Source organism: Podarcis muralis, chromosome Z (genome assembly GCF_964188315.1).
Source record: "Podarcis muralis chromosome Z, rPodMur119.hap1.1, whole genome shotgun sequence".
Taxonomy (NCBI): Eukaryota; Metazoa; Chordata; class Lepidosauria; order Squamata; family Lacertidae; genus Podarcis; species Podarcis muralis.
Window position 1 is genome coordinate 41,175,823 of NC_135673.1, and position 25,880 is coordinate 41,201,702.

The window sequence follows — 25,880 nt, forward strand, 5'->3', positions numbered from 1 at the left end:
ATTCAACATGAGCCAGTGCTTTGAAAAAACAATACAGAAATCACTCCCATTCTCCGAGTTGTACCAACTATCTCCAAGATTTAAAGGTCATTTCCTCCTCCTCAAAAGAATATGGGGAACGGTAGTTTACACTTCACAAATATGCAGTTCCCAGCACCCTTAACAAACCACTGCTCCAAGGATTCTTGGGGGGAAGCTATGTGCTTAAATGTATAAAATGTATAAAACCATTAAAATTAAGAGTCTTAAATTAGTAATGTCCAGCTGCTGCAGAATCCAGCAGCCAGGTTGTTCACCAGGGCAAGATGGTTTGAGCACATTACAGCAATCCTGGCCTGACTGCACTAAACAATGTGTTGTATGTAGAGCTTGCACTGAACACAGTTGGAAACACCAGCTGGTGCAGAATCCAGCAACCAGGTTGTTCACCAGGGCAAAGTGGTTTGAGCACATTACATCAATCCTGGCCTGACTTCACTGGATGACAGTTACTTTCCATGCCCAATTCAAAGTGCTGGTTTGACCTGCAAAGACTTAACTGGTTCAGGTCTGCAGTACCTCAAAGACCACCTTTCTCCATGTGAACCTTTCTGCCTGGACCCTGCTTTCATCCTCTGAGGACCTTCTTCATGTGCCTTCTTCATGAGAGGTCCAGAGGGTGGCAACATGAGAACAGGGCCTTCTCTGCAGTGGCTACACGCTTGTGGAATGCTCTCCTCCAGGAAGTTTGCCTGGCACCTTCCTTATTCACCTTTAGGTGCCAGGAAAAATCATTCCTCTTTAACCATAGCCTTTGGCTGATTAACATCCTATGTCTTTTAAAATGTGTTTGTGGGGTGGGGTATTGGTTTCTTTTTGTTTTGTATTTGGGTGAAGGGCAGCATACAAATTAAATAAACCCTTAGCAAAGCAAATTTAAGAAGATTTAAGCAGGGGAAGGTCATATTCCCTCCCAGGCATTCAAAGAACATGCATCAAGATCCTCCACGAGAATGGATCCTGCATCTTCTCCTATGTTCCACTTACTATGCCAGTGGAATAGGTCTCCTACTATTACTACCAATAGTAATTGAGAATAGTCGCTCTGCTTACCCTGTACACACTGGGACTGTACACAGATACCGTAGATCACAAAATGGCTCTCTTGCATGTAATAGCCTTTTTGTTCCCGGTGTCTAGCATTTCCCCGTTTTTCTACTCACAAATACATATAATACATATATCCAAATGAGGCAAAACACACCTGACTGGGCACCAAATCACCAAAACATATGCCACAATGAACCTGTAAAAAGATAGCTGCAGAAAACATGCTTTGGTGTTATTTTGAAAAAAAAATAACTCGGTTCATTTGTTTGTGGAGTGGCCAGTATAGGGAAAATTTGCGGGGGGAAATAGTTTCAAGGCAATGTAAGGATACAAATGCCAGCTATGTAATAGTCTTTATTTTTAATGTTGTGGATAGAATAAAGTCTTGGATTTTTATTTTTAAAACATGCTTTTCTGTTTTTCTTATCAACGGCCGTTTAATATTTTGTACATAGTGTTCAAATTTGCTTAACTGACTTCAACGAAACGAAAAATTTTGTGCCACCTTTCAGAAATGATTCTAGAGCAGTTTGCAAAACTAAGATGAAACGCGAGGACGAAGTGCAAGAAGCAACATCGTGTTTGGTTTGTGTGGTTTTTTTAAAAAATAAAAATATTAAAGACACCTCCGTATAACTAAAAATTTGCCTTTAAAAACTAGTCAGTAGTTCAAGGACACCGAAACGGTTTTAAGCTCTTTCTCTTTTAAATCAGTGATCCCACGCGCTTCATGCTGTTGTGTCTAAAACATCCCTTTCTCATATTCCAGAGGAGACAGCTGAGCTAAGCAAAAAGGCAAAAAGCGAAAGAACCTCGTGGAAACTGATTCGGGGCCAAGTTCCACCGAACTCCAGAAGGCTTACTTCTGATAAGATGCGAGCAAAAACAACTCAGAAGCAAGTCCCATAGTGTTCAGTGCTACTTACTCCCCAGTAACAGCACACTGCTGCCTTCTTGTGTGCGGTTTTATTTTATTTTAATTTTTTTAGAATCATAGAACTGTAACAGAAGAACAAACGCGCCCGGGTTTTTTTCTTTTTCTGATAAAGCGCAACAGGCGCTCTCCACCGCGAATCCCCGCCTTCCCCCCGCCCCTCATCCCCTTCAGCATCATAGAAACTCCGCCTCGAGCCCGCTCATTGGACAGATTTGTTCGTTTTTTTTCCTCTCGATCCCGCTCGCTCTCAAAATCGGCAAGAAGTTCTCTCCTTGCGCTCTTGGTCCTGCAGATAGACCGACAGCTACCTTCTCCGCCTTACTCGCCTAAAGTTGACTGGGCAGCTGTTGTAGGTCTGTGTGTGGCGGGCCAGAGAGTCTGATCATGGGGACATACAGCCCCGAAAGGGAAGAGCTGGATGCCATTGCAAGTGATGAAGAAGAAGATGTGCTGGAGCTATGGCTTGAAGACGCTTATTCCGAAACACACGAACGGAGGAGGAACATGGAAAACGGGACGGGTCGGCTCTCCTGGATACTCGTGGCGTGCTGCCGAGCTGCCGTGGTTCACGACTATGTCACCCCCTTCGTAGCCGCTCCGCCGGTGACCGTGCTATCTCTCGAGAGGTATCTGAAGGATGCCACCCAGAAGACACGCGTCAGCTACATTCCTGCTAGCAATGTATCCACGCGTGCCTCTTCCTCTAGAGAAGTGGCCGCTCCTGCTGACACTCCTGGTCCTTCCACCGAGCAGCCCGATCCTTTCGCCAGGCATGTGCGCCTTCGTCCCTCGTCCCTCACCAAGGCACCCAAGCGTACTGGCTTCCAATACCTCTATGATATGACTATTTCCGACGGCGTGTACCGGGAGAGATGCTTTCTGGCCCCCGAGTTGAACCGCTTGGTGCAGACAAATGCCCTTCGCTGTGGCCTGCGGGTGCAAATCACAGAGCTTTCGTGCGCTTTCGTTCAGAAGTATGATAGCTGGGTTATGTGCATTGAACAGCTCGAAGTTCTTGGCGCGGCCAGTAGAAGTGATGCTGTCCGGGGTCAACAGCTTCCCGAACGCAGAAGGAAGCCGCCCGTGCCGCTGATGGGGAGGTGGAAGTATTATCTTCCACTGTGGAATAATGAAGATCCGTATGGGGACAGATGGCGGGGGAAAAAGGATCCAGAAGATGACTTTGCGGATGGTGAGTTGACTGTTGCAGGGTGGGTCATCAATAGTGGGTTGTTGGACGCATGGGACTAATGGGTAGGATAGTCTGGGATATACCGCTGTTGTTACTGGGTTCAATAAATTTGTCTCTTAGACTTAAGCACTGACAATCTATAGTCTGGCTTAATGTGAACAGTCAGATTCTGGGTTGAGAGCCTGGTTTGCAGGAGAAGCCCAGAAGCTGAATTTGAGGGAATATGTTTCGTGTCGTGTATTGTCTTATTCAGGTATATTTTGGTCCAACATGGTGGCTATTTAGGTGTGTTTTTGTGTTGTGTGTCACTGCACCGGGACCCAAACTTGATAGAGTGTGCTTTTAATAATTTTATTATAATTTTATTATTTATACCCTAACGATCTGGCAGGGTTTCCCCAGCCACTCCGTGCGGCTTACAGTACAGCTTTTCGGTTCTAGGCTTTGAATAGGTACGGAATACGCATATTCTGGATGTTAGGGTCATTAAGAGTCAAGATGCTCTCCTGCACAATTTTAGACGTGTGGTTTATGTACTTGTGCATTTCTGTTCACCTTGTGCACTTCATTCGTTTTATTTATGACACCTTGGAATTCTTGGGCTGTTTTCTTCTGAGACAGCACCAGAGCAACCTTTAGGAATAGCCAACTTGGCAGGACCAGTTTTTAAGATCAGCAGTGCTTGGTTATTTGTAACTTATCCATTTGCGGCAATATGTTTTGTAGTGGTGGCAGTGCTGATGAAATCACCTATGTCACCTATACACTTTTGAATCTCTTTTTGTTTTCCTAGACTCTGCAGTTAAAACTCTGCGAGATTTGCAGAGAGACTTTGGCCACAAAATAGGCAATAAGGTTAAAACTGGCACCCATCCTATTATCATTAAAATAACCCACAGGGGGCGACTTCAATACTACGGAAAGCCCAGTCTGGCTGTTGATAAGCCGTACCAGGTAGGCTATCTACCGATCTTAACATGCTTACAATTGTAAATGGTAATATAATTATATTTTGTTATGACTGTTATTTAGAGTTCAGGCTTTCTTTTTGGTTTTTTAAAGTAAAAATGAACTGAGTTAAATGTATCTCCTTGTTTATTTCATTGACTGTATCTTGAGAGTATCTTGTTGCTTTGATATAGGTAGAAATGGAAACAGTTCTATTGATGAATATACCACTATGCTAATACATATTGTACTAATTTACAATTTACCTGTGAAATAACGGCTTGATTTTTGTGGAGCCTTACTCTGATTAGACTTTCTTCAATATCCTGAGCACACAAAAACAGCTTTCAAAGGCTTTTCAAAATTTCATAATGCTGAATCATGATGCCACTGCTAATGGAAGTTTTTAAAAGTGTTCTTAATTCTGTTGAAACAACATGCAGACTGCAGAACACACTGCCCTACATGGCTCCCCATGAATCACTTACGTTATTTATTTGTAACCCCTTTTAATGATGGTTTTTCCCATGGACAAAAGATTCCTGCATTGCAGGGGGTTGGACTAGATGACCCTTGTGATCTCTTCCAACTCCTCAGTTCTATGATTCTGTGATTTTACATTACTCTTGTCTATAGCGCACACAAACCCATCTTTCACAGGCCCTTTTTCCTTGCTCCCCCCCCCCCTTGCTGTTTCTAGTGGCTGGAAGAAAACCTCACTTCCTATGTGTTGCCTTTCTTTTCACCTTCCAATTGCTAATCAGCAAGGTTTTTTATTTATTTATTACTTTTTAATTTTTAATTTTTAATTTTTAATTTTTAATTTTTAATTTTTAATTTTTAATTTTTAATTTTTAATTTTTAATTTTTAATTTTTAATTTTTAATTTTTAATTTTTAATTTTTAATTTTTAATTTTTAATTTTATTTTACTTTTACCAAGCCATATGTTAAGCTTTTCTGCTACCACTTTTACACACCACTTTCTTTGCTACAACTTTATGAAGCCATAACTCTCTCTAACCTGTTTTCCCTTCCTATTTTCACTTCTTAGCCTTAACTTATATACCATTTCTGCATTGGAATAGGTGACCCTTTGGTTCTCTTCCCACTCTACAATTCTATGGTGGTTTTAAAAAAAATGTTTTTATTAAATATTTTCTTGGGTTACAGAAGTACATACAGCGTCTCTGCTTTCAGTTCAAAGAGTTCTTTCACACAGTTTGTTCATACTCAGTGTGGGACACTGATGTTATATAGACAGTATAAATGGGGGCGAGGGAGGGAAGAAGAGGGGGTAGTAAACTTTCATTCCTCTACATAATGTATGTACAAGGTTTTTGTGTCATTATTTGGGTAGGTTCTATTTCTATCCATTTATTGGTTTTTGTTGGCAGTGAAAGATTTATCTATAGATAAGTTTCAATGTGAGTTCCCTTCTTTTTGCTGAGATGAATTTAAAGGGTGGTTTAGACCACAGTTTAGTCCATTGGGTAGGTTTATTTTGTAACCTATGCCATGCTCCCATTGTTTTTTTGATTGAGATGGGGGGTGTTGTAGGATTATGGAGCAGTATTTTATATATTGTGGGTACCATGCCCTTGCCATGTCCCTCTGCTGTCAGGAGAAGGTTTTCAGAAGTGGTCAAAGGCCTAATCGCTGCCGCCATTTCTGCTGGGTTGTTTAGGAAGGCGTGCAGTTGGTGGTGTGTTGGCCAGGGTATTTGGGTGTCCCCTAGTTTGTCTTGCCTTTCTTGTGCAGGTTTGGGTTTGTTATTTTTGTAGAAGTCGGTATAACAATTCTCTGATTCTGTTATACTGACCCAAAAGTATAACAAAAAAGTAGTTTCTGTGTAACTTCCATGTTTAGATTTGCAGTGCTGCCTCCCAGCTCTGTTGTTCAGAATGTGCCATTCTCAGCTTACTCAGAGAGGTCTCTGCAGCTTGGTGCAGGTGGGTGGGGGGGCTGCTTCTGGCTCCTTTGGCATGACGCAGACCCAGGCTGGAAAGTGGGCAGGGTCTACCTGGAGAGCTGGGGATGAATTATTGCTGGCCTCCTGGGGTGTGGGAGGGAGGAGAGAGACTCCAGAGATGGCTGGAAGTGAATACTTCCAAATCCGTTCTGCTTCATATAACTGTAGAGTTGTAAGAGACACTTTAGGAGCATCTAAGGCAGGCTTTCCCAACCTCCCCTCTATAGTCTTTGCCTGAATTTTCTTTTTTTTTTATGATATTTATTAAAAGTTTAACAGTTACAGAAAAAAGAAAAAAAGACAATAAAAACATTTACAATACTTCAAAAATAAAAAGCACAATAAAAAAACAATACAACAAAACAATAAGAAAAACAAAAACATTTGAAAACAAAAACATTTAAAAACATATCCAGTATTTCCATATCTTTATCTTTCATTTACTTGTTTCATCGACCTCCTCACACCTCCCTTTTTTGTATTCTAATTCAAATAGCTATTTCAGCAAATCCTTTCCATCTTTCTCAATTTTTGTTCTATAATTTATCTTAACACAATTTGGCCTTAAATTCTACACTTTGACCCATTAACAGTCCACTTTTACTTAGTTCTTTATAACCTTTCTACTAAAACCATGTAACAATTTTCCACCCATGCATATAATATGCATTCTCACCATTTGTGTTGTTCTCACACTGTTTGAATTTTTTTGGTGTAAGTGCATTGCTATAGATGGAGGTCAGTCGCTGGATGCAGGCCCCAAGGAGGAATTTCACCTGCACATTTATTGGCTGGGTCCTATGGGCTTTCTCCTACCTCATAGCAACTGTCACAACTTTCACGTGGTGGATGAGGCATTGGGCTGGATCCTTAGTAGAGAGGGGCACCCTGCCTCAGCCCAGTGGAGGACCCCCATATTGGAGTGTGGTGCTTTCTGTTCAGAAGCCTAGTCGAGGGCTGATAGGCCATGATGTCCCCTGCCAGGGACTAGATGAGCTCTTCCAGAAACAGTTCACACTATGGTGGACCTCAATAATGGTTTGCCCAAGCTGTCCAATGACAGCTTGTTGAGCCAGCCAGCATGCTGGCTGACCATGTGCCAAACCTGGTGCAATAAAGTTGCAGCCTAATTTAATCCAACTCCACTTTGTGTATGCCATTATTTTGACCACTTCCGCACTACTGCACAGAACTTGGGCCCACATACAAGTCCCACTGAATGGGGTTTGCTACCACGCAGATGTCCACAGGGTTGCCACCTTAGACTTTAAGCCTTCTGAATGGGGGAAGCATGGCTTCTGTTCCTATGCAGCACCTTATACACAGCTGATAAACTGAGGAGGAGCATGCCATCAGAAAAGTACAGATTAGCCACAGGCATTTTGAAAGATCAGTTCAACAATACTTTTCACTCTTCCACAGTGTTGCTGAGATCTTGTGGCTCATATCCTTAATCTCTTTTAGGCAACTTTCATTGTGGCTGATCGTTCCGGTTCTATGACCATGGTGCTGTGGAACGACTTGTGTTTTGAATGGTACAAGAGTATGAACGTTGGCACTGTGTTGCTTCTCGAAAACTATGGTGTTAAAAGAAGCTGTCTTTTTAAAACACAGCAAACTCTTGGATCCATTGGCGAGAAGAAATTGTTCTCAATGGGTTAAGTATTTTGAATATTAATTGTTGTTCAACAATGTGTTTTTTGTTTTGTATGGCTCTTCATTGATTATAACTGTATTAAGGCACATTGAATTCTATACCTAGTTCATGAAGGGGATACATTGACCACTTTGAGGGGAAAATAGCACTATCGTTTTTTAAAAAATCAACTGCCCCTAGAACAGAAAGTAAAAATTTACTGCCTTGGCTGCAGAACTAAGGTGTAAAAAAATATGGGCTTCTTAATCATTTTGGTGTCCCCCCAAAAAAGTGTTAAAAGATGGAATTCCTTATTGTCCCAAGTCAACCACACTTTTCATCTGCTGTGTAATAGTAACTTTCAGTTGTTGTTCCTTAAATCCACAAAAGTCTTTGATACCCCCATCACGCCTTCCGTAACCAGTATGATTACCTTCAAATTATTTTGCTTTACATATGTATATATAATGCATTGGGGAGAAAGCGAGATGTTTCTTCAGGCTAGGAAGAAAGAGAAGTGGAAGTCACAATTTGTCAATTTAAGGCATTTATTATTATTATTTACAAACATATTCTCAGTGGACTGATGAAACAAAGTTTCTTCTTTTCACACTTCTTAAATAAGTCTGTGTAATCATGAAGAGATAACAAATAATATAGGGGAGAGGGAGAATGGCCATATGAAATTAACAAGGAACAATGTAAATTAAATAATGAAAATTTCTGACAGAAGAATTGATCTTCCTACAGCATTCATGGAAAGCTCATGAAATAATCTCCTAGATTTATAGTTCTTTTTTGGAATGTAATTAGCATGTAATTTTGTTTCAAAGTTCACTTTAAAATGTCATTATTTTATAACACCAGATAAACAACAGATCAACAAATCTGGAGAGCCACAGGTGTCCCTCTCCTGTTGTGAGATCACACACAACTCTCTTTGTGTAACTTGAGAAGCACTGCTTCGCTCACTTGTTTAAAGAGTAATACTGAAAGTGAAACCTTGCTTGTGCCTTGGTACCGTGTTGCTAAGACTAAGCGAAGTTTATGCATAGCTATTTCAGCTGATATTTCAGATATCTGTATTGATTCAGAAATAGATATTAGGGCTTTGCAGCTCATGATGGGAAGACCCCCATTTTGTAAAAGACACTAGGTCGGTAGCCCTGACACTGGCTTTTCAAATACCTGTTGTTAAGTCCCATGAGCTACATAAAACAAAACACTTGGTCCCTCCTCTTAATCTAGAGAACTCCATAAACATTTACAGTACGGAGCCATTCTTGGGTGTTAGCTAGATTCTTAACGTTCTGTTACTCCATTGAAGGGAGGGGGAAAACCATTTTTAACATTGAAGCTCTTTTGAAGAAATTCCAGTCTAACATTTCTCGATCTTCAATCTTCAAACGCTATTCAGCCTGTATTTTGAATTTCTGCCATTAAGGATTCAGGCTTCTTCCCTTTGATATAACCACTCACATTATTTATTTATGGTTGATCTTGGAAGGCAAAACCGAGGGAGGCAGTTGTTAAATAGTTTCTTAGTGAGAAGACTGTCCAGAAAAGCTCCAAACATAGTGGCACTCTATCTGATTTTAAATCCCTTCTGCTACCCAAAGAATTGATTCTGGGGGATAACAGTGTTTGTTATGCATACAGGAGTAGCAGAACTACTTAGGCAGCCAGGATCTCAGTTGTTCAATGTGTGTTCTCACGGTTAATTTCTTTTTCTCCTAGAACTAACACTAAACGCTGGGCAAGGACCTATAATTACCATCATTCCAAAAGACGACATTAAAGTGGAATGGAGATTGCCCAACATTCAGTATGAGTTTATCACAAGGTTAGGCTTTTTATGTTCTCTTTTTTGGAGACAGTGTGTTGTAGCAATATACAAGGCAGGAATCAATAATGTAACAAAAGTGGGAAGGAGGAGGGAGGGGAAAAGTAACAGAGGAAAAAAAGCTTTGTTATTAAGCATTATCTATTTATTATTGCATTTCTATCCTGCTTTTGCTACCAAAGTAGCAGCAGACGAGGCAGAAGAGCAATACAATTGGAAGTGAAATGCCGTATTTTCCTGTGTATAAGACTTTTTTTTTTTGCTAAAATTTTGTAGGCAAAAATGGGGGGGTCATCTTATACACGGGTAGTGAATGCAGTGGGGGGTGATTGGATGTGGCGAGCAGGTGGGCGAGTGAGGGATTGGCAGCTCAACAGCTCAAGAAATATTTATTTCTTAATTCAGGGTTCAAAAAAATAGGGGTCGTCTTGTACATGGGGATGTCTTATACACAGAAAAATATGGTAAATAAAAACATTTAAAAGTTTTAACAGCATTTTAAAAGTTCAACTTGATCCTTATGGCTATTCACTTCAGGCTTCTCATGACATCAAATGCCTTGTTTAATAGGATTTTTAAAAAATAAAAAATAAAATTGAATGCCATTAATGAAGGAGACTCAAATAGGGAAGGCATTCAATAAATGGGGAACTGTCACCAAGAAGGCCCTGTTGTGGGACAGTATTAACCATGTGTAACCCACTGGCAACAGGGGTGGCATTTTTCCAGGTACTTTGATCCCAAGCTGGTTAGGGCATTGCATGCTAGTACTGACACTGTGAGTTGGGCACAGTAGCTCACTGTTAGCTAGTGCATCACCCGCAGGACTACTTACACTTGGCCTTGTCAGGCTGCAGCAATCTCGGTGCTGCTCTCTGCACCAGCTGCAGCTTCCAGGATGTCTTAAAGGACAGACCCCTGAGCTGGAGGCACAAGAACTCTCAAGACTAGACCAAAGCCCTCATGCCTTTCAGGAAAGATAAAACTAATCATGCTTGTGTGCCTCTTCCACGAATGGTCCGGAGGGTGGCAACATGAGAATGGGTCTTTTCTGTAGTGGCTCCCTTTTTGTGGGATGCTCTCCCCAGGAAGGCTCATGTGGCACCTTCATTACATACATTTAGGCACCAGGAGAAAGCATCTCTCTCCATCAGGCCTTTGGCATTCAATGTTTTTGTGGAAGCGGGGGTTATTGGTTCATTTTTGTTTTATTATGATGTATTTTGTGTTCCCAATTTGCATGTTTATGATGTGAACCACCCTGTGATCTTTGGATGAACAGCGTTATAAATATTTAAATAAATTAATGGGGATTATAATAATCCAGGTGGGAGGTCACTCAAGCACGGGCAACTGAGGCCAGGCTTTGCCAGTCTAGGAAAAGTCATAGCTGATGAAGCAACTTACATATATTGGTCATCATCACTCCTTAATGCTTGGGAATCTGGTGAGCCATTGGAATCTGGAGCACTTCCAGACTATGAACCTGTTCCTCTAGAAGGAGTGCAGCCATGTTGTTCACCTTATTCCTAGATACGGGAACTGCTTACTCACAGCACTTCTGTCTTATCACGATTTAGGCTCAGTTTATTGGCTCCCATGAAGCCATTGTTTTCGGATACCAGTCCAACAACTTCAGCAACCTGTCCAGATTCAGGTTAACTGGAGAGATGGAGCACTGTGTTCATAAACATGGAGAGATTACTGTGTGCTGCAAATATCACTTGTACTTTTCTGTATTACAGATCCAAGCTGCTTGTCACACCATACATTGAACACTGTGATGTAGTTGGGCTTGTGAAATTTGTGGGGAGGACTCAGCGCACAAGGAAGACAGGTTATTTTTAAATATTTGTGCTAATGAACAATTGTGCTAATGAACAATTGTGCTAATGAACAATTAATTCAAAAATACTTTCTGAAAATGTTCAACATTTCTGTTGTCCTTACAGAGCATGGAGAAGACTTCTTGATCTATCGTTGGGTGCTGGTTGCTGATGGAACTTCAGATAAGAATCTCATCCTGCAATTGTTTTCTTCATCTCAGCCTGAAATATTTGAGAAAATTCACCCAAGTATTTGTTTTTTTAAAAAATATCTCTGAATTTCTCCCACCCCAAATCTTGTAATACCTTTTTTCTTAAAAGTTTGCTTTAATTTTGGGTATTGGCAGACAATACCATTGCAGCTCCTTCTAAAGCCCCTGACAGAATAGTAGAAATGAGGAACTGAAACTTGCGCATCTTTGCGTGTGATCGTGCTCAGGCAGGTTTATATATATATATATATTCTCCCTTGTTTCTGAAGGGAGAACTACCATATTTTTCGCTCTATAAGACACACTTTTTCCCTCCCAAAAAGTAAGGGGAAATGTGTGTGCATCTTATGGAACGAATGCAGGCTGCGCAGCTATCGCTGAAGCCAGGAGAGCAAGAGGGATCGGTGCGCACCGATCCCTCTTGCTCTTCTGGCTTCAGCAATAGCCACACAAAGCCTCCTGAGCGCAGCGGGAGCACTCCTCCCACTGTGCTCAGGAGGCTTTGTGTTGCTTTTGCTGAAGAGGCAATGCGCAGGGAGGGAGAGCTGCGCAGCGCCCCTTCAGCGAAGCGGGAGGAGAAACGGAGCCCCTTCCGTTTCTCCTCTCTCTTTGCTGGAGATGTGCTGAGCAGAGAGGGAGAGAATATTTTTTTTCTTGTTCTCCTCCTCTAAAACTAGGTGCGTCTTATGGTCGGTGCGTCTTATGGTGCGAAAAATACGGTATATATGTAGTACTCTCTAGCATTTATCTATGAGTGGCTTAAACCTTTGGTGTAAATTTCATGGCCTTAAATCATAATCCAAAGAGTTATGTTTAGGTGTGTAGCAGGATCTGGGAATTTAGCAAGACTTTTGACCTTTTAAAAAATAAATAGCAAGTTAAAAGTCGGAGATGATGTGTAGGCTTGGGCCTGAGCAATATTGCAACAGACCAAGGGTCCATGTAGTCCAACAACATTCTGGGCCAATTAAATTCTATTCAGAGTAGATCCATTGAAATTAATGGACCTATGTCAGTCATGTTTCTTCATTTCACTGCCTGCTCTGAGTAGGCTGAGTACTGGATATGGCTCCCTACAGAGGACAGATAAATGCTTCTGCAAAGCCTACAATTAATCTGTAATCTTCCACCTCAGCTACCTAGTTCTCTCCAAGCAGAAAATGTAATAAACTAGGATCTGGTGAGTACTATTTGAAACTGCAGGTGAGGGCTCATGTGCTGGAATACTATCTCTGCAGATACTATTGCTACACAAAAACACTCTTGCATCCACAAGATGCTTAGACTAGAACATCTCTGACATTTGATTTTCTATACAGAGAGCTATTTTCAACACAAAGGAGGCATGCATGCCATCTAAAGTGATGCAAACCAGTAACTGGTTTTTCTCCTCATCTGCTGTTTGTGAGAATGACAACCAAGTCACATAGTTTTAACTGCTTGGTAGAACAAAAGTTTTTGTTTGGTTGAGCTAGGAATTGTAGGTAAAGGCAAAGGTACCCCTGCCCGTACGGGCCAGTCTTGACAGACTCTAGGGTTGTGCGCTCATCTCACTCTATAGGCCGGGAGCCAGCGCTGTCCGTAGACACTTCCGGGTCACATGGCCAGCGTGACATCGCTGCTCTGGCGAGCCAGAGCCGCACACGGAAACGCCGTTTACCTTCCCGCTAGTAAGCGGTCCCTATTTATCTACTTGCACCCGGGGGTGCTTTCGAACTGCTAGGTTGGCAGGCACTGGGACCGAGCAACGGGAGCGCACCCCGCCACGGGGATTCGAACCGCCAACCTTTCGATCGGCAAGCCCTAGGCGCTGAGGCTTTTACCCACAGCGCCACCCGCGTCCGAGGAATTGTAGGAAGTGCAATAATAATATAATAATAATAAATAACAATAAAAATGCTGCCATTTGTATCTTTTGCTTTAAAACCTGATAGTTCCGAACATACATAAATACTGAATAGTGTGTGTGAAATAAATAAATGAAATGAAATAACATTTATGGGGGGAAATGATGCATTCTTTCTACATCTCCAGGGTCACTTTTCGTATGTACACACCTGAAGGTGATCCGAGAGATTGCAGGGAATGGCTCCTTTCCATCTTACCTGAGAACTACTGATGAAAGTCAAATGTTTATTTGCGGTAAATAAACCCTAATTTCATATTTAATACATGCAATTTGTAACATACACCTTCAAGTGCTCATGTACATCTTAACCACATTTTTTTGTTCCCCTTTTACCTTTGGGCTTCAGCCATTTTGTTTTTCATTTTTGATTGTAATTTATTTTATTTTATTTGTTTTAAAGGCTTCCTCAGCCTCAGCCCTCCAGATGTTTCGAGACTACAATTCCCGTCATCCCTGACCACTGGTCCTGCTAACTAGGGATCATGGGAGTTGTAGGCCAAAAACATCTGGGGGGCTGAGGTTGAGGAAGCCTGGTCTTGTGTTAGGTCTGTATCTGTGGGATTCTAGCAAGAGTACTGCATCTCTGGTGTTGGAAATAAAGCCAGGGTCACAGAGAAGTTGCAGAAGAATATTAAATATCTGGTGAAAGGGTACACTACGATAACTTCATAGAATCATAGAACTGTAGAGTTGGAAGGGACCACAAGGGTCATCTAGTCCAACCCCTTTCAGTGCAGGAATCTTTTGCCTAAAGTGGGGCTTGAAGCCACAACCTTAAGATTAAGAGTCTCATGCTCTACTGACTGAGCTATCCCACAGACTGGTCTGCATGCAATGAGCCTCTTAGGCAGCTTAGAAACTGCTGCAATTCTTTCCTATCCCTACACGGTTTCTAGAATCCTCATCACCAACATTCCCAATACCATTTATTAATTCTATAAAGTTCACCACCTGTTGAGTTCCCTTCCTGTTCTGCGATTCTATAATTCTATTGGCACAGTCACGTATAAAAAGTTGTTGCTTTAATATTTTTATACTTTTATTAGGCTTTTCACAGCCTTTTTTTGTTTGTTTGTTTGTTTTTCTTAACAGAGTGGCACAGAGGCCAGCCATATGAAAATGAAGTCAGAGTAAGAAGCATTGCTCATTGGAGGAGAACTCAGGAGGGAACTTCTCATGCGAAGGAAACTTTCATTGGCGGATATTATCCTTTGCCACCAGCCCCAGACACTTTTCTGAAGTGCTGTGAAACTACCGGAGGTGATGTGTTTTATTCTGCATTTTCATTCAGTCATGCTTGCCACTTGGCAATAGTCATGTTATTAAACGAAATATTTCTGTGCAGCTTTATTCACTTATTTGTACTTTTTAGTAAATGATCACAATGCTAAACAACAAACTATACCAGTAACAGTCATAAAAAGGTAAAGGGCCCCCTGACCATTAGGTCCAGTCCTGACCGACTCTAGGGTTGCGGCGCTCATCTCGCTTTATTGGCCGAGGGAGCCTGCGTACAGCTTCCGGGTCATGTGGCCAGCATGACTAAGCCACTTCTGGCGAACCAGAGGAGCACACGGAAACGCCATTTACCTTCCCGCCGGAGTGGTACCTATTTATCTACTTGCACTTTGACGTGCTTTCGAACTGCTAGGTTGGCAGGAGCAGGGACCGAGCAACAGGAGCTCACCCCGTCGCGGGGATTCAAACCGTTGACCTTCTGATCAGCAAGCCCTAGGCTCGGTGGTTTAACCCACAGCGCCACCCGCATCCCAGTAACAGTCATACACTAAACCAAAAGGTAGGGGAGGAATGGGGGATTTGTTTGGGAGGTTTATTGACGAAGAAGAAAAATATTAAACTATCAGAGCAAGTCAGTTAGCAGGGTTTTTAGACAAAGATTTCCATATAGTTTCCCCAGCTCTTTACATATATGTGTGTGCACCTGAACGTCCCCACAATGTGGGGTAGAATTCAATAATATATATGTGAGTCAGTAAAATGAAATTATTCCAGTGCAAGATTAAGATGAACACACACTTCTGACCCCAAGGCCCCCCACATATCACATGTACCAAGGACTTGCAGTGCTGAAATAGTGGGTGAGCAGTGGGGACTTTTATTTCCTGTTTGTAGTCTAAGGGTGGCCAGTAATGAAAATCAATCAGAGGTTTATCTGTACCAATTTAAAAGTAATAATTTAACATTAAGTGCTTTTCCATTTGAATCTTTTGAATCCTACATTCATAATTTTTGGTAGTATTGTTTCTTTAAAATTAAGTATACTTTTAGCCAAATTATAACAATTTCAATTATTTCCCAATTAATACAATTATTCAAATCAACTTCCAGTTAATACATTTTAGTTATAGTGGTTCACTGTGTGGTGGATTGGATGCATTTCTGTTCAAAGCTAAGTTTTGGGGGATTATTATTATTATTATTATTTTGCAGTTGATCCAGTGTTGAAAACCATCAATGAAATTGGGGAGGAGATTGGAAAACTGCACTACAGGGAGCACAAACGCATTGCTATTCGGGGGATAATTGGTGCTGTAAAATATGTCGACTGCGCCAACATATCTCCTGATGCAGTTGAGGCACCAGTTCAGGCACCAGTTGAGGCTCCAGTTGAGGCGCCAGTTCAGGCGCCAGTTCAGGCACCAGTTGAGGCTCCAGTTGAGGCACCGGTTGAGGCACCAGAACAGGTATGGTGCTTGAGAATTAACAGTATAAGTATTTGGATACTATGTTTTACATTTTTTTTACATTTTTAAAGAAGAAATAGAGTTTGAAAGGCTTAGGTTTTTAAAAGTTTAATATGGATGTTCCATTTTTTAAGAAAAAGAGTATTCAAACTGATATTTAAAACTTTCTACATGTGGAGAAAAAGGTGGAAATGAATCGAGAAACTAAATGGGGGGGTAGGCAGAACAATTTATTTAGTAGATCATATTTGAAAGACTGTAGATATCCTATAAACTAATCCCTATGGTTCCGATACTGGAGTTGAATCCAGATTAGGGTTTAAAATATAGTGGTACCTTGGGTTACAGACACTTCAGGTTACAGATGCTTAGCGTTACAGACTCCACTAACCCAGAAATAGTGCTTCAGGTTAAGAACTTTGCTTCAGGATGAGAACAGAAATCATGCGGCAGCAGTGCGGTGGCAGCAGGAGGCCCCATTAGCTAAAGTGGTGCTTCAGGTTAAGAGCAGTTTCAGGTTAAGTACGGACCTCCAGAACGAATTAAGTACTTAACCTGAGGTACCACTGTACTATTAAGAGAGTTAATATGGATGGACAATGGGCGACCTACAGGGAATTGCTGCATTTCACAGGGGGGGGGGACACAAATTGAAATCAATGGAAAACCTAAGGAGCCAAGTTACGGACTGTTTGCAATATAATCAGTTACATGGTATGTTTAAATTAGATAGACAGAATAGTCTAAAATGACTTGTTATTAGAACGCGAAACAAAAGACGAACTAGTTAAAGCCTCAGTGACACACTGGGCAGTAGATGTAGGGCACAACATAGATTTCTAACCTCTGGGAGAAACTTTGGGAAAGTGACTTGAAATTTACAGCATGTTACTCTTTGAAAGAGAACTATTTGAAAATGATTCATAGTTGGTCTCTAACTCCAAGTAGGCTTGCTAAGATGTACAAGACAGAATCAGATAAGTGCTGGAAGTGTAAAGAGGTTGAGAGAATGTTCTTTCATATTTGGTGGACATTTTAAAAAGGTAAAAGGGCATTGGGAAATGATTTATAATGAACTGAAAAAACATGTTCAAAATAACTTTCCTTTCTGTTGGGGATGACTTGGACTGAAATCCCTAGGTGTCAGAAAAGGTTATTTATGTATGCAACAACTTCATATATATTTTCGTGTATATGTGAAGAATGGCTACCTAGAAGTTGCTGAATTCTTTGTTTTTGAATAATAAGGCAAGATATCTCCCGTTGTTCATTTTCTACAGGTCAGCCAGGAACCTGCAGCAGGCACTTCTGCACAAACCTCCCAGCCACCCGAACAGCAACCTACAGGACCCAGAAAGTGTAAAGCGAAGAGAAAGAATAGGATTGTGGAGTAAGCTATTTCTCTAGAATGGAATTCCCTTTCCGTTTTTGTTGGCATTTGTCTACGTTAGGCCACAATCCTGGTTCTGTTGACTTCCCTCTGAGCAGGATTAGGCACACATAGCATGGGAATTGTGTACTTTTCAAATGAGCTGCATCAATGTTCTAAAATGCCTTAGGTTATCATTTGCAAAGGAAATCACTTTTGCATTGCAATACCATGGCTGGCCTCCCCCTGTCTTGGGAGACGCTGGAGGTGTGTTTTCCTTTGGGGGTGAAATCAAACCACTGGAGAGTTACAGTGATTGCTTTGGCTGTGGAGACCGATACGGTTGTTGCAGCTGGGACAGAGGAAGGCGTCTGGTTGTGCTGTTGCAAATGCACCATGTCAGATGCACCATGTTCCCACTGGTTAGATGTGAATAGATATTTGGGAAAGACCTTGCTAAATGAGGTAGTTAGATCTGGGCTGGAATAGGTTCAAAGCATCAGGATTGCAATACCAAAGAGACCATTTAAATGATTGATTGATTGATTGATTGATTGATTGATTCGAAATAATTTATTTCACCTCTTTTTAGATGGCGCTTAACAATGAGTTAAATTTTTAATGTTTTGTGGGTGCATGTGAATATGTGCAGAATCCAATATAGCTTCTAGATAGGACTGTGGCTCCAGAAAGTGACCTTGTGTGTCATACGATGCTCCTTATCAATAAGTAGCTGCCTACTAAATAAAATGTTGCCTGACTGATTATTCATACTTCACTAGTGCAGCAAGCAAGAAAATAGCACAAGTGGCAGATTCTCAGTAACTTCTTGATTTCATTGGATTTTTCTCGTTGCTTGGTCCCTGCTCCTGCCCACCTAGCAGTTCGAAAGCACATCAAAGTGCAAGTAGATAAATAGGTACCACTCTGGCGGGAAGGTAAACGGTGTTTCCGTGCGCTGCTCTGGTTCGCCAGAAGCAGCTTAGTCATGCTGGCCACATGACCCAGAAGCTGTCTGCGGACAAATGCCGGCTCCCTCAGCCTATAAAGCGAGATGAGTGCCGCAACCCCATAGTCGTCTGCGACTGGACCTAACGGTCAGCAGTACCTTTACCTTTTACGCCTAATGCCAGTTGCAATGTAGTAGCACAAACATGCTATCACAGCTGCTTTGAAGTTAAGAAAAAGGAGGTGGCGTCATGTCTGCTTTGGCCCTGATCATAAGACCTAAGTGACTGCTTTAGTCAGTAAAACTAAAATGCCGCAACCTGAGAGTTCTATGTGTCGAAATGGTGATTACTGGCAATATGGCCAAGCAGCCCTATAATCCCCCAATGGCAACTCTACTCTTGGTTTTTATAGGTCGGATGAAGATGAGCAGGATGCATCGACTCCAGCGCAAAAGAAGTGCAAGAGAAGTATGTGTCTTATTCCTTGAAACCTATCTGAGTGCCGGCCTTTTACATTGAAATAAGCAGCACCAGCAGCCTTAACAAACTTAATATGCCTTCCTAACTGTTTATAGTAACGATATATGTTGTTTAGTTAGTAAAATTCTAGCTAAAGTGTTGGTTTTTAATCCTGGCTTAGTTCCCTAATGCCAAACGGAGATGATGGAGGAGAGATAACCTTGCTGCTTCAACCAAACCTTTCATTTTAATTTCAGTGAATCTTCCTATCTTCCTTCCGGAGGCCCATATGCTACAAGGTCTTATGTTACAAGGTCTTACCTTGTTATTGTGTATAGCAAGGTGATTTCAGTTAGCTAAATTGCATACGTGAATTATCTAGCTTGCATCTTCTACATTTCCTGCTGGCCAGTGCTGCTGCCCCATTATGGAACCCTAGATTTTAATTCTAGAGTACAAGGCAGCTGATTTAGTGCTTCTGCGCATGCGCGACCACCAAAACCCAGAAGTAACCCGTTCTGGTACATCTGGGTTTCGGCGGGTTCATAACCCAAAACAACCGCAACCTGAAGTGGTTGTAAACCGAGGTATGATTGTACTTATTTTAAAGAAAAAACAAAATGAAGAAGCCTACATTAAAAAAATAAATTAAATGAAATAGGATTCCCATTTATTATACATGTAAACTCAGCAAATGCAGTGCATGGAAGAGAGTGAAATAAAATGACTGAAATAAACAAAAAATCCATTCTGGAATAGTAATCATTTTGCTGAACTTGGATTTTCTGAAAGTTTACAACTTGAAAAGTGCAGGAAACACTAGCTAATGCTACTTTGTATTTATTTTCTTTTGAAAATATATAATAAAAGCCTATATCTACTGTGCTGCTGTACTAATTCCACATGCACACAATTTGGGGAGGGTTTTTTTCTGGTTTATTGAAAATCTAGAATAATATTATAGAAGTAAATGGAGATTAACAACACACTTACTATCTTCATATTAGGAGCTTCCAAAAAGAAGCACAGTTGGTTTGCAAAACGTTCACCAGGTTCCTGGGAAAGTAGCCTCTGGGATAAAATAAAAGACCGCTTGGAGCAGCACCTGCATTGCAGCAGAGTTTTCCCCGAAAGCTTTCCATCAAAATTTAATTATGAAACTGGAGATTTTCTCATGCATCTGTGCAATCTCCAAGCATCCAAATACAGATATGTGCCAAATAAAGAAGATGAAACTGAGTATGCCTGTCCTTATGAATACTATCAAGTGACTATTGTCGGTAAGTAACCACCATCTCTGCAAAACAAAATTCAGCACCCCATTGGGAAGTGCAGACGCACGCAGGCTCAACAACTCTGGCTCCCCCCAAAAATATGAAATAAAGTCAAACCATTTTTGCAGGCAAAAAAAAAAAAAAAAAAAATTCAATGTGGGGGGAGGGGTGACAAGAAATTTTCCGTACCGGGTACCACCTGACCTTGCTATGCCACTGGGGAAATGTTAACAGTTTGGTCTGGGTGTTGAAGGAATAATGGTTGTTGCACAGAGCTAAGAGGGAATGGATAATGTATCTAATGGTGTGGCTGGTTTTTTGTTAGAGAGAGCAAGAGGTCAGAGTTTGCGGGTATCTGGGTTCAAAGGCAACTTGGCAGTTTTGGACTGGTGTTTATCTCACAGTGTGACATACTCCACAGGTTCGCTTGGGGGATAAAATGGACAGAGCAGGGAGAAAAGATGGGATATAAAAACATAGTTAATGAAGAATAAATAGAGCAACTGTAAGGGGAATAGTCTAGGATCCAAAGAACCTGCTTTTACTTCTACACATTCGAGGGGGGGGGTGGATTTGTGTTCTTCAAACAGCAGGCCTCTCATACTGTATATGGTAAGTAATTGCTGAAACTCAGGAGATTTCCCCCCGCCCCCCCCCCAAAATAACTCTTTGGACAGCAGCCATAGTATGCCTTTCTCAAACTTGCAGCACATGCTTCTTGAATACATACGGTAAATAATGTCCTCTGCATTTCCAAAGAAACCAGCCCTGCATTTTAGTGGAATGATTTTAGATAGATTGCAATTTCAAAATCATAGCAAATGCAGAACGGTGCAAAGATGTGGGGAGGAAACTGAACAAGGACACATTCATTTATATGCTTGTAAGAGGGTCCAAATGTGGAAGAACAAGAAGGTAGAATATCTGATTAGATGGCAGCATTTTCAATACAGGTGTTGAGCTTAAATTGAGTATTAAGGTGTGTGTGTGTTTAAAGAGCTTGGAATATGGATAGGGTGGGGTGGGGTGGGGTGGAAGGGCAATGCTTTCTTGCCCTATATTAACAAGAGCACAATTTCCAAGTCTTGAAGCAGGGGGCAGGGCGAGAGAGATTATCACTTTGCTTGATATCAGTAGTATATCATTCAGGGAACTTTGTTTGGTCCCAGAAGGATATTGTTGGAAACGTGTGAGGGTATTAAAGTATGTAAATGGCAGAGCATACTGATGAAACTTTGTGTGCATAGTCAGTATGTTGGGTCATCAGCTGTTGGGGCATGAGCCAGAATTAAGTCACATCTCAACCTAAATTGGACTTGTTTAAGAGACAACTATGGGGGAGATGAACAGATCGACCTATATCTGTCTGTCTATCTATCATCTATCTATCATCTATCTATCTGCAGTATCTACCTGCACAATGATTAGTGTTGTATGTTGGGGGGAATCAAATATACAGCTAAACAGTAGATTACTGAGGAATGCAATAGGTGGTTTTTTATATGTTTTCAGGGAAATGTCTGGGCCATTGCGAATCAAGATTCTGATGTTTAAGTTTGAAGTCTTTGGTTCAACTCTTTGTCAGGTTGCCATTAAAAGAGTAAACACTAGTATTTGGATGAGCGATTTCCCTGTGCTGAAAGGATTGTTAAAGACAACGAAATAGTTCATTATGCTAGCTGATGGTAACAAAATATATCCATCTTTTGTACAGGAATGAATCGCAACACAGCTATAGATGTTGCCCTCCTGCCTGTGTCTTACGCTGAAAATTCAGGTTTACTTCAAGCAGCGGGCATGGAGTGTGCTACGGTGGATTTGCCTAACACAAGTGGGACCTCAAGTCAGAAGAAGATTGCCCAGGCACTTTCTCGTAAGAACTTCTAGATGATATTGATGGTTTGCTTAAAGGTAAAGGTAAAGGTACCCCTGCCCGTACGGGCCAGTCTTGACAGACTCTAGGGTTGTGCGCCCATCTCACTTAAGAGGCCGGGGGCCAGCGCTGTCCGGAGACACTTCCGGGTCACGTGGCCAGTGTGACAAAGCTGCATCTGGCGAGCCAGAGCCGCACACGGAAACGCCGTTTACCTTCCCGCTGGTAAGTGGTCCCTATTTATCTACTTGCACCCGAGGGTGCTTTCGAACTGCTAGGTTGGCAGGCGCTGGGACCGAGCAACGGGAGCGCACCCCGCCGCAGGGATTCGAACCACCGACCTTTCGATCAGCAAGCCCTAGGCGCTGAGGCTTTTACCCACAGCGCCACCTGCGTCCCTGATGGTTTGCTTACATGCCCCCAAATAAGCAAGCGTAGTTGTAAATGAAGGTTTGCCACGTAACAGACCTTAATACAAAACCTTTATTTTAGAATTGCCTCCTGGATTGCTTGTTATCTAGTACGGTTTGCCTAGCCTTGTTGCAGTGTTAAACAGTATATGTCTAAATGCATAGCTTCTTCCCTGAAGAGATAGCAACACTGTTAAATGGTGGCTCTTCTGAATTCCAAACATTTGCTAATTGGCAACTGTAAATAATTACAGTAAGCAATAAAGTGCACGAATGCTTCAATGAGCATATTTCTTTGCATGTGTTTGCCTGCATAATTGTGTCTGCAAAGGAACTGGTTTTGAATATTTGACCCGCAACCTAATAGAAGATCGCAAATTATGCTTTTCTGTTTATTAGTGCCAGCTTTCCTTGTGTCGTGCTGTCTTCCTGGATATGTGAAACAAGAAGGAACTGGAAGCATTCTTTATTGTGTCAATCTTAGAATTTTTATTTCAGAAACTAGAAGCCTACAGATATGCTGGGTGTCTGTTAGATAAAACCCTAAACTCCAGTGTTAAAGTAATCTTCTGAAATGGAAGCAGTTGCTATTTATTTATTTATTTATTTATTTATTTATTTATTTAGCTAGCTTCATGCTGAGTTAATAATTCCAAACAAGAGTGAAATTTCCCCCTTTTCTTCCTATTTGTTTATTTATTTATTGGCCAAACACTGAAATGAGCTGAAATTCTGAAGACTTTATCCATGCTGTTGAGTAACCTGGATGAGGAGGATTCATCCAGATGTTTTTGTTCCCTGCTTTAGGCACAGGGAATTGGTTTTCTGTAGAGTATTTTCCTTTGCCATCATGTTGGAAGCAAGAGGGATTGATTCTCTGCCTTCTCCACTCTGCTTTATTACCTGTTCTGGGTGTAACATTGATGATACTCCTGGGAACGTAACAACAAAGCAACTGTTAAGCATTTGTTTTTTAGTACTAACGTCCATATCTTTGTGTTTGCATACTAGGTGGTGGGCTGCTGAGAAAACCTCTGATCTGCATCCTGGATATCTGCTCTTTGGGAGAAGGCAAAGTTGAAGTCTTTCTTAACAAAGTGTATCTGGCCACAGAGTAATTTAACAAGACAGGTGGAACGTTCAACTTTGGGCCTTGGGAGAGCACAGTTTTCCATGTTGCTACACTTTGTTTTGCAAATCTATATTGCATTTTACTGACAAGTGCAATGTCGTACTGAAATATACTCAGAGTCGAGAGTGGATTTCATGCTCTTTATTCAGCTCATAGTGGTGAGGAGGGAATGAAAGTCCCCTCAAAGTATCTGGTTTATATACATTATTTACACAATGGGCTGCACGTGATTGGCTAATTCCGGAATTCTCCTGTAGGCCAATCAGGTTGTGGATTCACTTCTATCTGGAGTTGGATTGGGTGGCTCCTGCCGACCAATCATACTGCTGCATTGTTCTAGGACCAATCAGACTGCTGCATTTTGGATCCTATTGTTCTAGGACCAATCAGACTGCTGCAGTTTGGATCCTATTCAACTCAGTACATAACACGTACGAATACATTTACTTCAGAACTGCACATATGGTGGTGGGTTTTTCCTTGTATTAAGATTTTTTAGTAGTTTGCAGTAAGTGAGAGAAAACTAATTTAAATTTAAAGAAAACAGCTGGGAGGGTTCACAAATTAGTTTAATTATACAATGTATTAATTCTTAACACTGGTTCCCCCCCCCCTTTAGTATTAAGGTTTTCACTTTTCATAGAAATATAAGATAGTTAAGGTAGATATAAGATAGTTAAGTCTTTATTGTTTCTTTTCTCAAATTGAAAATTTCAAATTATTAAATGATATATAATACTTTCGATATTCATCTTTTCTGGACTTATCTGTATCTTCTATCTTTAATAAAATAAAAGTTAGCATTAAATGCAGCAGTTTTGTTGTTATTGGCTTCCTTCTGTCTTGGGAGACAATGGAGGAGTGGGCCTTTGGGAGTGAAGTCAAACTGATGGAGAGTTACAGCGCCTGCTGTGGCTGTAGAGACCGACGTGGGAGAGACATGGTTTGTTGCAGCTGGAGCAGGTGAAGGCATCTGGTCGTGCTGATGCAGATGCACCATGGCGTTCCTTCTCTCTGTGCTCCTCCCAGTGCTCATTCCTCCTCTGGTCACTGCTGTCTGGTCACTGATTGACTGTCTCCACTGAGATCATCTGCAAAGGATTCCCATACATCAGGGTTAATGGAGGAAATAACGGTGTGAGGTGGGGACCAGGAGCATGGTACAATGCAAATGCAAATTATGTGCACTTTGGCTTGTTTCAGTTGGAATGAGGATTTAAAGGGCTAGGGGAGGGAATGCATGACAGAAATTGTTATTTTTGAAGCAGGGCTATCTTCCCACATTTCAAAATATGGGAAGTAATGCACATTAGCATCTAAGGCACACACAAATCTCCCCCCCCCCCAAAAAAAAATATAGATTCAGAGTCTAGAGTTACCTAACAGAACCATGGGGGGGGGTGGAGGGTGGACCCAAGTCTTGTTAACCTTCCTAAATACAGTGATACCTCGGGTTACATACACTTCAGGTTACATACACTTCAGGTTACAGTCTCCGCTAGCCCAGTAATAGTGCTTCAGGTTAAGAACTTTGCTTCAAGATGAGAACAGAAATTGTGCAGTGGCGATGTGGCGGCAGCTGGAGGCCCCATTAGCTAAAGTGGTGCTTCAGGTTAAGAAGAGTTTCAGGTTAAGAACGGACCTCCGGAATGAATTAAGTACTTAACCCGAGGTACCACTGTACTGCATAAGGTGCATTCACCTTGTTTTGTGCTTGCTAGACCATAAGGCTATATACCGTATTTTTTTGCTCCATGAGACACACCTGACCATAAGATGCACCAAGTTTTTAGAGGAGGAAAGCAAGAAAAAAGCTCCCCATCCCAATTTGGCAGAATGTGCGAGGGAGAAAGATCTTCCTCTGCGCTGGCTCCTGGCTGCTCTCATGCAAGTCACAGAGCCCCTCAGACGGAGGGAACTCTAAAGAGTGTTCTAAAGCCCTCTTCCCCTGCCTCACCTCTCCCCACCCCCTTGTGCAGGTGCCGCCATTAAGATGCTCACATGGGCAATGTGCCACACCCCCGCCACTCCAGTAACCAAAGTCCCCAGTTCCACCACTGCCAGGGACCACACATTCGCTCCATAAGATGCACATACATTTCCCCTTACTTTTTAGGAGGGGGAAAGTGCATCTTATGCAGCGAA

The 25,880-nt window shown here is 41.6% G+C and overlaps 1 protein-coding gene across 1 annotated transcript; it reads left to right on the forward strand.

Moving 5' to 3' along the window:
* Positions 1-5: 5 nt before the first annotated feature.
* Positions 6-24,550, forward strand: RADX (RPA1 related single stranded DNA binding protein, X-linked). The gene is made up of 14 exons (XM_028715729.2): positions 6-3,218; positions 4,012-4,172; positions 7,602-7,794; positions 9,511-9,616; positions 11,362-11,453; positions 11,569-11,691; positions 13,689-13,796; positions 14,656-14,823; positions 16,015-16,268; positions 17,549-17,658; positions 19,000-19,055; positions 20,054-20,326; positions 22,035-22,193; positions 23,615-24,550. The coding sequence occupies exons 1-14, from the start codon at positions 2,411-2,413 to the stop codon at positions 23,719-23,721; spliced, it is 2,718 nt and encodes a 905-aa protein (XP_028571562.2). The 5' UTR covers positions 6-2,410; the 3' UTR covers positions 23,722-24,550.
* The last annotated feature ends 1,330 nt before the right edge of the window (positions 24,551-25,880 follow it).

Coding starts and splice junctions, on each gene's coding strand:
- RADX (XM_028715729.2), top strand. CDS start 2,411: ATGGGGACATACAGCCCCGAAAGGGAAGAGCTGGATGCCATTGCAAGT. Junction 7,795..9,510: donor GAAGAAATTGTTCTCAATGG/GTTAAGTATTTT, acceptor TTTTTCTCCTAG/AACTAACACTAAACGCTGGG. Junction 9,617..11,361: donor CAGTATGAGTTTATCACAAG/GTTAGGCTTTTT, acceptor TCTGTATTACAG/ATCCAAGCTGCTTGTCACAC.